Raw genomic sequence first — 14645 nt, forward strand, 5'->3', positions numbered from 1 at the left:
GTATACACCTGGAAAAGATAGCTAGCTGGGACAAGCACATTGGATGGTTTTACGTAAATATATCACCAGAATGATTGACAATTAGGAGGACCACTTATTTAGATGATCCACCCGGAAATAAACGGCCATCCTCTAAACCTTTAAATGGGCTGGGTATCATTCAGAGGCATCAAATTAAAGAGGACTAAAAAATTTACTTTTGCCCCCTAAAAATAAAATTTTTGTTAAAAATGTTTCTTTCAATATTCCTTCCCAATAAATTATACTTAAGTTCTTGGTTGCAGCATGTTAAAAAGGAGGTTTCAAGAAGTCACTAATGAAGTGATACATCAAGCTCATTGAACAGCACTGGCTTCACTAGAATGAGTCATGGTTTTAGCTGCATTTCATGGAAAACTGTCAATGATCAATTTTCAATTCAATTAAGTTTATTTTTATAGCGCCAATTCACAACACGCCATCTCAAGGCACTTTACAATTCACCAGATCATACAGTCAAGTTGATTCAAAGTTTTCTATCTAAGGAAAACCAGGTTATTGCATCGACTCATTGACTCTAATGCAATCCCTCACACTAACCATGCTTGTAGCAACAGTGGAGAGGAAAAACTCCCTTTTAACAGTAAGAAGCCTGTATGGATTCGTATGGAATATCCCAATATGGGTTAATTAGTACACAAAAACTGTGTTTACTGTGGTCCAAATCCCTAAAAGGCTTCAGAAAGCCCGTCTTTTTGTTTTCAAAGATGAAATAAATGGTTTTGTTCTATTTTCGGGACGTATGACATATGGTTAGTCATTATGGGCAGAGTCAGTAGTACAAAAGAGCAATTCTAGAACAAGATTGCCCACATGAGTTAATTTCCCCCTATAAAGACTTTCTCTATTTTTGCTTTCTGACACATTTAAAATCACTCTGATATAACCTTAATAAATTAAAAAACAACTAATCAAACAGGAATTGTATATATCAAGAGGAACCTGGTCCTCTGTGTCAGATAAGTACTTTCTTTGTAAAACCTCGAATTAACTGATTTATGCTTTTGGACAGAATAAACAGATAATTAATTAAGAAATAAATAAATAGAACCTGTCTAACAACGTAAAATGAGCCAAAACATCTCAAAAAGCCATATTATTCCTCACCATGGAGATTAAGAGCATATAGAAAAGTCATGGAGAGGTTGGATAAAAAAAAAAACAGGAAAAAAACCAAAGCACTGTTTGCATTGAAGTAAAATCTGTGATTAATTCTTAACAAAATAAAACAGAGAATTATTAGAAACCTAGATATACAAAAACTCTTGCAATAAAGTCTTAGACAATCAAAGCCAGTCTGCATCATATATCAGCCATATTTTATTTAATTTTACTTTATAAGAAGCATTATAAAAATAATGATTTATAGATACCTGATGTGCAAACTTTGTTACATGGTACAGTACATTTACTTATCACCGTGTTGTCATATCAAAGCATTCCATCATTAGACATTACATACAATTGACTGTTGGCTATCTCAGACTGCATTCATTAAACTGATTACTAAAAAGAGAAAGTGAGTAAGAACAGTGAGAATAAACAGCTATAGCTCTTTGATTCATATTGATCAGCTGCATGCTAACTTTGTGCTTTCAAAGTAAAAATCCATCCTTCCTGCAGATTATCATGTAGATAGTTCACCTGAGCTGTCCTCCAAACAACCGTTCAGCCTCCTTGCTTTGGTCTGATCTTAGGATTTTTGAACCTGTGTTTGCATAATAATTCAGGAGGAAAAAAAGCTTTGCTTCTGTCTCTGACAGCAGTAAAGGTTTCCAAAGTGACACAGTCCTGGTCCACTTCTTGTGTATTCAGGACAGAACACTGTTGAGTTAGCCACAGGCTGAGTCTTCTGTCTCACAGACAGTATTGCAGAAACGGTCTTGGTTTTGGTGTTTGTCAAATCCTTAAGGTGACGCTGAAGTGTGTCCGTTGTAGGAGACCTGAGGAATGCCATTACTTGAGTTGTCAAGGACCTCCTGAAAAGAACAAATATATGAGACACATTTGTAATATATCCCAAAGATATATAGTCTTGCCGTTTATAATATTCTTTCTGTCTGGTCTTACCTTCTCTGTCATCTCGTGTGAATGGTGCAGTGAGTGCTCCCTCTCCATGAACATCCTCTGCTGCTCAGAGCTGGCCAGTCGACAGGTAAGCCATGTGGATAAGGTACATGTTGAGATCCCTGGAGAAAGCAAGGCATTTATTAAATCCACAATATCAATTCTTCAGGCACTCTATATTAATGCCTTTTTTTTCTCCTAAAGGATGTAATAAAAATAAAAATAAAATGCTCAATAATAGATTGCACTGAAGTCACATATCATTCGATGAATGTGTCTGCATAATGAAAAATGTGTTTTCTAATAAAAGGTAATTAGTATTTAGTGATTTCCTTCATTTTATCATTCTTGTCAATATGAACATGCATGCACTTTGCACTCAGAGTACAAATAATAGAGAGAGCAAAAAACGAAGATTAGATACAGATTCATAACTGATCCTTTTAAGACAACAGTAAAAATATGCATGGGAATATTATGTCCAGTCTAAAAATGTATTTTATTGTATTTTAACTGTTGTAAACATTGAGAACTGTTTTCCGTTGCATTTCATTGTCTCATCACATGTTGTGTTGTGAAGTTTCTCTTTATTTACCCAGACCAGCCAGTGTCATGGCTGCCAGGTGGATCGATTGCATTGAGTTTGGCCTTTTGTTCAGCGCCCGAACAAACTGGAAGTTCAGAATCCCGGCAATCAGGCCGCAGATGCAACATGCTGAGAAAAGGATCATCTGAAAGACAAGGAAAGATAAATTGTTTTCATGTCAGTTAATTCAATTCAGTTTATAGTTCAAATTCACAACACATGTAATCTCCAAAACGAGTTCAACCAGATCATACAGTCAAACTGATTCAGTTTCCAATCTAAGAAAAACCAGTGGATTGCATTGACTCAGTGATTCGAAGGCAATCCCTTACACCAAGCGTGCTTGAAGCGACAGTGGAGAGGAAAAATTCCCTTTTAACAGGAAGAAACCCCCAACAGAACCAGGTTCAGTGTGAGCAGCCATCTGCCGAGGCCAGCTGGGGTTCAACGAGACAGAAGCAAACATAGAAAAAGAACCAGAGGGGAGTCGGCTGTGCTGACACCCCTCTGCTTCTTTCCTCCAGGATGGTGTCACAGCCGAATAGATCAGACCAGATAAAGCTACTATGAGAAAAAGTAGAGAGAGCTTAATGTTAGAGATTGAACTGACAAATGATACAGAATGGGAGAATATATAAAGAATGAAGCAGAATGATGAAAAATGGTCCCTTTGTCCTCCGACAGTCTAAGCCTATAGCAGCATAACTATAGAGAAAGCTCAGGATAACCTGAGCCACACTAACTATAAGCTAGACACCCTGGTGTCTATCAATTAGACATCCCTATTGCTCATAAGACACAAGGTGTCATATGAGCAATACACTAACCAAACAAACTTTAATCTGAAATATTTTCATAATTTAGATACTAGCTATGGTGGTTAGTGATGAACATCACAACAAATAGATCTAATTTTACATTGGGAAATTAGATTTCTATCACAGTTGATTCTATGTTTAATAAATAATCACAGATTTGGAAAGTATTTTCCCCACTATCTTGGTATATTGGTGGATGAGTTGGCTCTATGTTTGTTGGATTTCCTTTTGAGTATTATCATATCAATCACTTCATATGGATAACCCTTGTTTGAACTTTAAAAGGCAAAGCAAAACTCCAACCCAATTTGAGATTTCTACTCTCCCAAAAGGCTCCACCTGGGAAATGATTGCATCTCCATTACCCTGCTATCAGAACAACAGAATTACGCAATTATACTTTCCATTGATTTAGAATGCATGTGTGTGTGTTTGTTTCTGCACTGCAGGTATTGTCTCATTGCTCCCAGTACAGAGGCAGTTAGTGCGTTAACCGCATGCAAAAGGGCATCTCAGATTTCAGTCATTACCCAGAGAAGTGTGGAAATCGGCTGGCAGGGGTCCGGAGCCAAACCGAGCTAATGCAATCATCACCCCACAGACGGGGGGAGGGAGAGGAGGAGAAATGGAAGAAGATGAAAAAGGAAAGATGGAGGGAGCATGGGTATCAAACTGACAGCAACTATGAGCCAGAATACATAGCAGAAAGACATATTGGAGTGAGGAAGAAGAGAGATATGAAGAGAAAGAAAAAGCTCTGGACAGACAGAGTGAGACAGGGAGACGTCTCAGTTACAGCAGATTGGAATGACATTGATCCATCATTATTGCACTGCCTGCAGGAGACAGAGTCAAAGAGAAACACTAGGACTTGGAGACACACTGTAAAAAAGGTTGAAAGAGTGACAGAAAGAGAAGAGAGGTGACCGCTTGCCACCTCTCATTTCCTCAGGTATCCGTATCAAAGCACACGCTGTGTTTTATTTTAAGTTTATCAAAATATTTTTGTAATCTCCTGTGTACTTGATACAAATATGTATTGAAATATCTATATAAATGTATCATTAACTTGAATAACAGAAATAGAGGTTGTAAACATTAATCTGTGTGTAACAAATCTATAAAAATGTTGCTTTTCACTTTTTGAACGTTGAAATATGTTTATTAACTTTTCAGTTCTACTTAAGCATGGTTTTATAAATAAATATGAATCTTGATCTTTAATGTTTGTTAATGGTTGCTGTTTTTATGTAAATCAAGAGAACTATTTCATGAACAGCTTGTAATCTTGTAATTATTCTATTATTGCATTATTTATTCATATATATGTATGTATGTATATATATATATATATATATATATTTTATTTTTTATTTTATTTTTTTCTGGTATTAGACTTGTTCCTTGATGTAAAATCTACAATTTTGTCAATCTTTTTCCACATAACTGTAAAAGACATCCATCTCACACGCGTATGAAAACCTTTTCAATGCGGCCCTGGTCTGTACTTGTTAATGTAATTCAATAATTCATATACTCTAGATTAAAGGAAGGGGATTTCAGAATGTCAGAGGCATTTTTTAAAATAGCAACGTCAACATGTACAATACATTAAAAAAAAAAGCAATTCAAGGAAGTCACATGCATCATAAAAAATGTGCTTTCCATGATGATATGGTTATTAAGAAATAGGGAGTTTGGATCAGAAGCTGCTCCTGTAGACTGAGAATTTGGTTGACATTTTAGGATATTGACCTGAACTGATCCGAGTCAGAATGACTCAGAGGTCATAGTCTTATTTAATGGACAGGATTTCATCTGACATATACATTGCATTAGTCAAGTATCTTGTTTTGGTAGATGCCAAAGTTGAATTGACCCGGGGGTCCCTTTAGCGATCTTACACAAAGGTGGTATTTTTTGTAAAATAGAAAGGCAAATTTTTAAAACAATACTTGCAAAGGTTAATCTAAGATTTTAAAGAGCAGAACAAACTGTCTGATCTCTACTACATATGCACTCCCAATATGCTCAACAATTTCTGTTACAATTTGTTCTTTCTTGTCTTGTTCTGGAACAAGAAAATGCTTTTGCTGCATTTAGGTCAAAATCTAGAAGACAAAAAAGTAGTTTACAGGTCTTCATGGGGAAACTTTACAGTACTTACAATAAGACCTGTCCTCTTCCGAGCACAGAGCACTCCACACATCCCACAGAGTAAAAACTGAAAGAAATAAAAAAAACATGTTCATCAACAACACTATTGTAAAACTTGTATTGAGCTCTATATCCATAAAATCATTGCTTGGGAAATGGCGAAATGTGTTTTTAATCTCCTTCAATCATTTTAAAAAACAGAATAGGAAATTCTGCTCTCACTCACATGCATTTTCTTAAAACAGTGCTCCTTTGGGAAGAAGCCCTGTTGTCCCACAGTAGGTCTAAGTAATTCAGAGAAAACTGCAGGTTGTGCTAATCTGGCAGAACAAACTCACATAGAAACAGCTCAGCGAGCTGTGTATTGTATTTGTTTGCTGATAGGAGCAGTGTGAATATGTTTGAAAATGAGCTTTTCTGTGTCAACTGTTGTTGCCTGTATCAAGTTTGCTTACATTCCCTGTTGAAAGGGAATAAAAACAGAGGAATATGCCAATAAGAATACATTTTTAGTGAATCGCAAAGGTTTAAAATTCTTGTAGAGAACAATTTGGGATCTTTTTTGCCTTCACAGAAAAAAGAGCAACAAGACACGCATTGCCCAACTGCAAGGGGACAAGGACATCCTCCTGGGGCAAGACCTAAAAGGAAGCACAATGGGGAATCCAGAGTGAATAAGCAGACTATAACCCAGACTAAAGGGGGCTAATAATCTCTACGTCTGCATTGGTCAAATTACTACAGGGAAAGAAGTTAACATTTGATGCTGTTTGACCTGATAGGGTCAATGGACAGACCTACCAAAACAAACAGTAACTTTGAGCTGGGACATCTAGCAGATGATCCTGTTTGTGAGATTAATAATACCTCAGTGAATTAATCAACACCTTAGGGAGTTTCTCTCAACTCCAGGCAAGTTGGGTACACTAAATCCTAATGCCCAATGTTTGAGGGTTTTATTGCAGATGTTTATCTAGCTATTGGTAGTGAATGATATAATAATTGAACTGTATTGATCTCACATTGGAGAAATTTAACTCTGCATTTAACCCATCCCCTTGGGGAGAAATGGGCTAGCTTTGTGGGGCGCCCGGGGAGCAATCAGGGGTTAAAGATATTGCTCAGAGACCCAGAAAGGCAGTCTGTGGGAGTGGGGCTCAAGCCCAGAACCCCAGGACTCCAAGCTCTATGCCCTAACCACTAGGCCACCACTCCACCTCTGCAAAGTTGTTATGCTGAGGAAGGAAAATTTTTAGTGTCTGTGTGGGTCTGGGGACTGACTCGACTTCCGGGGGAGTAGCGGCCTAGTGGTTAGGGCATAGGGCTTTGAATCCTGAGGTTGTGAGTTCGATCCACCACTCCCCTGGGCGCCCCACAAAGGTAGCCTGTTGCTCCCCAAGGGGATGGGTTAAATGCAGAGAAGTAATTTCCCTCTGGTGTTATTAGAGTATAAAAAATAAACAGTTTTCATCAAGGAAGTTAACGTTAAACAGAAAAACTAACAGAGAACAAGGTTAGCTTTAGACAAGGAGTTTAGTGAATTTCTGTCTGTCAGTGGCACACAATCAGTGCCAGAGCTGTGCTTTGCTATGGCTGGTCCACGTCACCAGACATGTTTCTGGTCTCTAAAGTACACTAACCTAAAGAGAAGTCAAGGTAAAGGGGTATCAGATTTGTGTACTTCCAAGTCTCATCTTTACCTTCAACAGACTGTGTTGTATTAGCATCTTGAAGCAATGAAATTCAGCTTGCATCATAGAAGTTTACAACCAAGTGTGAGCAGAGGATGCTCCTGCTTTACCTTGCAAGCAAGATGAAATACATCTTGCCAGAAGACAATAGATTACTTAACATCGAATACAAAAATGTTTTGCACCAATGAAATGCAGTGACATGTATGATGTAAACCAGAAACCTCAAGCTGAAAACAAGCATGGCTGTGCCAGTGGACACACATGTTAGCTATTAGCTGATGTAGTTCGCAGTTGTTATTCTGTCTGTTTTAGCTGGAATACCCTCTATTTCTTTCTTAAAAAATTAGCAAAAAGGATGCAATTTGTGCGATTGTGGATGGGAACAAAAACTCCACTAGTTGTGAAACGAATCAAGAATGTTATATATTACAATCCCAACTGCTGCTACGATTGGCTTAAAGCTCAACATGGGGGCTGGTGCCACTTGGTGATTTAGCCAGTCAGCTTGAAGAACTTTACTGAATGTCCCTCTCTTTTGTGAACACTTTCCACAGGAGCCTTTCCAGATTGATACTGTGTAGATTTCAAATTGAACTACAAAAAATAAATCTGGCTTATGCCATGTTAGCTCCTGCTAGATCAACGATAAAATTTTTCCCTGAAGTGGAGGAGGCCAAGTATTTTGATTAGAGGGATTATAGATATATATGCAGTAATGTTGACCCTTCTCTAATTTAATGTGTTGACAAAACAACCAAGAAATAAAGTTAAGCTCTTTAAGAACAGGTTGAAAGCTGTCCTTTAGAGACCTACTCCGAGTTTAGCCACTGTTCCTTTGCATTAAAAGGAATCAGTTGAGGATGTTCAAGTGTCTAAATGGGAAACCTCTCTTTGGATGGTTTTGCTTTTTTAAGGTTTCACTTTGGGAGAAAAAAGGGCAAACACAAATTTTCCCTAAGAAACTTTATATCAATTTTGAATCGGAAACAGCTATGGATCTTTACAATGGGCTCAAGAATATTGATCAGAAGAGCAATATCTGTGATTTTTCAGAGGTTTTCAGAGAGGGGGTCACCCAGGTGCTGCAGAGGAAGGGCACTAGATTTAGTTACTTTTCCTTTATTTCTGCCATTTTAAAGAATTTCTATAAAATCAATGGATCTTCCATATTTCTGCATTTCTATTTTTAGAGTGTCTTCAAACATTAACTAAGTAAATTATGACCTACTGCTGCCTTGGATAATAAATGTAATTTTGTTACAATCTAAAATTAAAAAGAGACAATATATTTATATTCAAATAACGGAAATGTTGATTGGTGATCCCAAGTAAAAAAAATGATTATAAGATTACAAACTACATTAGCAATAAATTTAAGTTTTTAACCTCCAATAACGTTGTCAAACACAGCTGGATAAGGCTCCAAGTTCAATCTGCCTCCATGGACACTATGATGGAGAGTAAGGAGGAGGAAAGAAAAATCTCCAAAGCTAACATTTTGAGTAGGGGCAGCAAGGAGTGATACTTTGGGCAACCCAGTATCCATAACAACCATTTATTTTAAGGATTTTGTACACATCTTTTCCAAAAAAAGCTACAAATGGAAACTGCCATGGTGTCAGAGGGAGCCAAATTAAAATCCTTCTTTTTCAGTCTGTATCTTCAGACAATTGTCAGTCAATGCCCAGAACAACGGAATCAACAGAGAGCTGTACATGTCACACTGCATGACATGTCTATCATGCAAAGCATAGCAGAAATATATTTATTAATATTCCTGTCTGCAAGCAACTAAACTCTTTTAATATATATAATTTATCACATAACATTTTACTTTGCTTGACGGTTTAAATCTCCTGTCTGAGAAGTCCTCTTCAAAGTGCTCCTTTTAGTAAAGCACTTATAGTAAACACATAGATTAGCGATTGACAAATAGGAAATGTTATCTTAGCTGGAGCAGTGCTGTTACATTAACGTCCTTAAACTTCTGGGAATCCATCTGAAACTAAACTTTTTTACAGAATGGTACTGGCATCAAAATGACGTTGTCGTGGGCGCAGCTGAAACAAGAGGAGATACTCCTAGAAGTCTGAGAGCATGATTGGACATAAAAGCTTTGACCCTCCAAGGCACTAAGGACCGAGTCAAGCATGAATTAATAAAACCAATCTTGAGCTTCTGAGAAATAGTCTACATGGCGTAGGGAGTGCTTTCCTGTAGTTTTGTCACTGAAAGGACAAATGTATGCACTAAAGTAGCTTAAAATTTTTTTGTTTTACTATCTTAATGTTTTAGTTTTTCATTTGTTAGTTCCATCTTCTTCCCATTACTCCTGTCAGTGTTGCAGTGGTGGTTATCTCCGGCAGTCTATGGGCAAGACACCCTGGACAGGTCACCAGTCTGTACACTCCATGCAGAAACACCCGGGGCCAGGAATCGAACCCAGAACCTTCTTGCTGCAATGCAACAATTTATTAGATCACCTATTACTTTATCAGATCACTTAGTTATTACTTTATCAGTTTGTTTCTAGTTCTAAAAATTTTTCGTTACGTTTAGTTTAGTCTTAGTGTTTCACATAATTCTTAGAAGAATCCATTGAGCTATTTAAAGTCTCTGATTAAAACAATTTAATTTGCTTTTAAAGGCAAGTAAAGATCTATACTATTGGTCTCAATAATCCTTGAGACCAATAGTATAATAATCCTTTTTAGAAAAATGACACTAAAATAGCCAATACAGCTCTCTCCTGCTCTATCCTTTGGCATGTACTTATCCTTTGGAGTGAATTACAAAACAAGTGAGGACAGCAGTCGGTGCACGTACACAGAGTCCACTCCACACCGGAGAAGCGTCGCCCTGATGTGGCGGGTGCTCCCCGCGCACCCAGCTGATGCCAACCGCTCCCAGGACGATGCTCGCCACACCCAGGCCCACCTCCACCAAGGAGAGCAGGAGCAGGCTCCACAGGATCTTGCGGCTGGAGCACATCCTCCCCCGGGCATCTCTCCAGCTCCAGCAGGAGGAGGCGAGCACAAGTCGAGAGAGGACCCTGCTGCTCGGCGTTCCGAGGGCGGCGTGGCTCCGCTCCTTTATACAAGCAGGAGGACGAGGGGCTTATCCGTTAAAATCTATCCCCTTAGAAAAGAAAGTCTTTAAAACTTGTAAAATATATTGGGAAAACTATTACAAAGTAATAAAACTGCTGAGAAATCCTCCGAATTAAAATGTTTGAGCAACAAGCGCTCGTCATAAGTTCCCCAGCTTCACAGACGCGTCTGTGGCGCATGGCGCTGTCCACGGTGCTAAAAAGCCACTGCAAGCACGCGCGCACGAGAGCGCGCGTACACGCACATCGAAACACGATACAGAGACTACTACTGTACTTATGAACAGGTGAACACAACAAGGACGTAAACAAGATTTCTGGGATTTCAGATTCCACTGCTGACTTGGATCATTTATTTAAGTTTTCATAGTATTTTAAAAACCATACTTAGATTTTTTTTTTTTTTACATGCAAAAACCTGCCTGGCCACTTTATCAGATACACTTTACTGGTGTTGGACCTTCTTTTGCCTTAGGTTTGGATTAATACTTATGGCATAGATTTGGCAGGTTAAACAGCTGGGAGATCCGATCAGAAGATAATTATTCATATGTTTAATCTTAAGTATCAACACCCACATCTGATCTACACTTTCATGTTGTTGACCTCAATTTCCCTTTCTGTCATCTGTCACTTGCTGCTTTAATGAAGACTGGATGAAGAGGTTAAAGTTTTATTTAAACTCTGAGACTGTTTCTGAGACTCAGAAACTGCATGTATTGTGCTTAGTGGCCTGTACTAATTTGATGGTTTATGAAGTTTCATTATATATGGAGAAATTTACCCATTTACACACAATTGAAGCCTTTGTGTGGGAGATTGACAGAAGCAAGGCTGTCATACAATCAGCACCACTGGTCCTCTGTCCACCAAGGTAGGTGACAAGTTTTTCATCCCCTGTTTGGATATTATGTACATAGCTCCTTAAATCATTCATATGAAAAACACAGGCTGTTTTGAATGTATTTTTGTACTGGTTTAATATTAAAACTTATTTTCTTTCAATTTAAATTTAGAACAACCACATCTTTTAACAATCACATTTTGAAACAAGCCAAGAGGACAAGAATGTAAAACAACACAGACATGCAGAAACTGAGCCAGACTGTTGCTGTGTGTCTCCCTTGTTTGTTCAAAGGGGGGGTTGACCAATCAATGATCAAATGACAGCACAGTAAAAGGTATTATGATATGGACTCTCTAGATTTCTTCATTGTGGGAATGTTACTCCTGGGTTGTATTTTTTTTCTCCTGAGTGGTGGTACCATAAACAGTGATGATATTTTATGGCCAGCATGAGTTATAGTTTGCTGACCATGCTGCTCCATGTTGCATCAGTAAGGTTTACGTGCACCCTGTCTCCTCAGAACTGAGCTCAGATGGAGCGCCTGTAATTCTTAGATAAGCCCAGAATGACCCCTTAACATACCAACAAGTTCAAATCCACCAGACCCTTCTGTCTTCAGACACTGTTTAACTTTGGAGATAAACTTAGCAGCCTTCATTTTCAAGTTGAAAAAGCACAGTTAACTTGTGCCTGGAAAAAGGAATCCAGACATTACCGTTTACTGTTAAAATTCTTAAACCTGAATCTTTCCAATTGTTTTCATGTTGTATGTCCTACTGTTAGTTACATTAATGTTTTTATGAGGAAATTCCCTAAGATAAGTTTGAAACTGCACAGAGTAATAAGTAACATGTTACATAACGAGTGAATAAGCTTCAGATTAGAGTCCATTTAGAAGTGCTTTGTGCACAGCTCAGCATTTTACACTACAGCCTAGAAAATGTTTTGTTTTGTTTTTTATTTGGAGAAAGTAACACAAGAGTGTTTAGATATAAATAATAGAACATTGAAGGGCAATGGTGGCAGCTAGAACTGGGTAACATTCAGTCCTCAAAAACCTTTTGGAAAAAACTAATATAAACAAATTGAGTAATTCAAACTTGATCATTTAAAAATCAGTCATTAGAACCTTAAGTTGTTGAGATTTTCATGTTTAGAGTCAGAACAACAGATTTTAATTATAGCTGTGTCTCTTGTTATTGGCACTGTGTTCAGGCTTTTGACATTAATCATTATGTGTGACCTTATCTGTAAGTTCAATCAGATCCCCATCTGGTTATGAAGTCATGAATATCTGAACATTTGTCTTAGTCACTTTTTCTTTTATACACATCCAAATTGTGGTTATACTGTGGTTATATTTGTATAAATATAGAAAGTGGATGATTTAAGAGGTGTATTTTTGGTTACTAAACATGACAGCACTGGCATGGATAAACCACAATTGGCCTGCATATTGATTTTCAAAACAGATTAGTAATTGTTAAAAACTTTTCTGACAAGAGGAGAGCCTTTGCTGAAAGGAAATGCAGAAGTAGTACACAGCTTTTTAATGGAAACTTTAAAAAAGGATTGACAATACATTGTAAGGTTCTTCAAAACCTTATAATGGAAAAAAAAACATATACAAGAGCTTTCTACCTTCAACATTTCTGTGCTTAAATAAGTCAGATCTCTCAGTATCAGAAAAAACCCCCCAGTAAATACAAGATCAAGCTTTCAAATGATGACTTGATTTAAAAATTAAAATATCTTCTGTGTAAAAAAAATTTGGGTCCCATACCCATTATCTGGTTATACTAGCTATGGCTACCTGAGACATACATTTAAGAAATTACATTAACTGACAGAGTTAGAGTGAGAAATACTGACAATTGCTCTTTGTAGAATGCCACACTGGAAACATTTTTAAGGGTTGGAAAATGGTTTGAGCTTAGAACAGAGCAGTTTAGCTGTAATCAGTGGTGGTTTCTTTTAAGGGAGACTTAGACAGCTGCCCAAGATGGTTTTACCAATGAGGGCAGCATTGGCATGGGATCCTCCTGCTGCGCTCAACCCCTCACGCTAATGCGTGTGTAAATAATATGACTCAATAGCAGAAGATATTACTGATTAGAGCCCCCAACAGACAAAAAGTATCAAGTAGTTTTTGTGTATTTTATTTTACAGACAATTACAAATTAACTAAATCCGTAAATAGTTCAAATGGCTGATAGATTAATTACAGGGGGAAAAAATGATTACCCTAAATTGGAAGATACAGAAATATCATAATCTATATAAATATTTCTTTCCAGATTTTTGCAAATTTTGTTTATTTTTAAACCATTAACATTTGTCAAAGATATTATTTTAGATCAAACAAAGCATGTTTAATAACTTCTGAGAAATTTATAGAGAGGGATTGCATTTGGTTCTTTAACTTACTTTTATAATGTCACTGAGGAGGATTTAATTATATGTTTAAAAATAAGGAAGTACTTTGGCAAACTTTGAGTATCATTTATGTATCTTTAGGCAAAGCCAATTTTCCTCTTTATTTGGAAATCAAAATGGGCTCACCCAAATGCTGATATAACACAACAGTGCTTTTGTGATGAATCAGCTAAGTGTTCTTTTAGAAAAAACTTTTAGGGGCATCTTTGGATCACATTCCTGAAGCATAACCAAACTGACATAACACACATTTTCTGGAGTGGAATCCAGCCCGATGATTTTCCATTCGAGGCCAAGAGGGCTGCTGAGCCAGCTGACGAACAGAAGCAAGCAGACAAGGAAGAGTAGGAGTTTCCAGAAGGAGAAGCCAAAACCAGGGTCGATGAGGTAGCAAAAGTCCAGGCCAGAAGATCAGAGATCTGAAGATATACGTCGGTCAGGAGACAGGTCCAAGGTTGTAAGCAGGCAGAATCCAACAGGAGTCCGAAGACAGGTCAGGCAAACAGATCAGAACAGGAGCAGGCAGGTTCAGAAGTCCGGGAGCAGAAACAAACCAGGATCAAGATCACGACAGGCGGGAAGTGAATGTAGAAGTAAATGCTGGTTATGGAAATTATACCACCCTGTCAGTGCTGAACTTACCTGCATCTCAAAACACTGAGATAACCTCAATAGTGGATTCAAATAGCAACTCATTGGAACAACAACTAAAGAATGGCAACCGGATAACCAGACTGGTAGCCCCCTCTAGGAAACACTTGGAACAAAGCCAAAGAACAAACAATTCAACCCACATTTGAATAGATGAACACCAAATTTAGACGACAAAGCCTGGCAATGACTCTATTAACACAGAATTGCACAAAGTTTTAACGTACAGGTCAGATAGGTT

The 14645-nt window shown here is 37.7% G+C and overlaps 1 protein-coding gene across 1 annotated transcript; it reads right to left on the minus strand.

The window, feature by feature from the left end:
* Nucleotides 1-1357: 1357 nt before the first annotated feature.
* Nucleotides 1358-10626, minus strand: tmem196 (transmembrane protein 196). Its single transcript, XM_015376475.1, has 5 exons — nucleotides 10188-10626; nucleotides 5678-5734; nucleotides 2702-2837; nucleotides 2110-2228; nucleotides 1358-2018 (listed from the first exon to the last, which is right to left on the minus strand). Exons 1-5 carry the CDS (start codon nucleotides 10350-10352, stop codon nucleotides 1947-1949), a joined length of 549 nt encoding a protein of 182 aa, XP_015231961.1. The 5' UTR covers nucleotides 10353-10626; the 3' UTR covers nucleotides 1358-1946.
* Nucleotides 10627-14645: the final 4019 nt, after the last annotated feature.

The sequence above is a fragment of the Cyprinodon variegatus genome, unplaced genomic scaffold, assembly GCF_000732505.1.
Source record: "Cyprinodon variegatus isolate N-32 unplaced genomic scaffold, C_variegatus-1.0 Scaffold135, whole genome shotgun sequence".
In the NCBI taxonomy this organism is placed as follows: domain Eukaryota; kingdom Metazoa; phylum Chordata; class Actinopteri; order Cyprinodontiformes; family Cyprinodontidae; genus Cyprinodon; species Cyprinodon variegatus.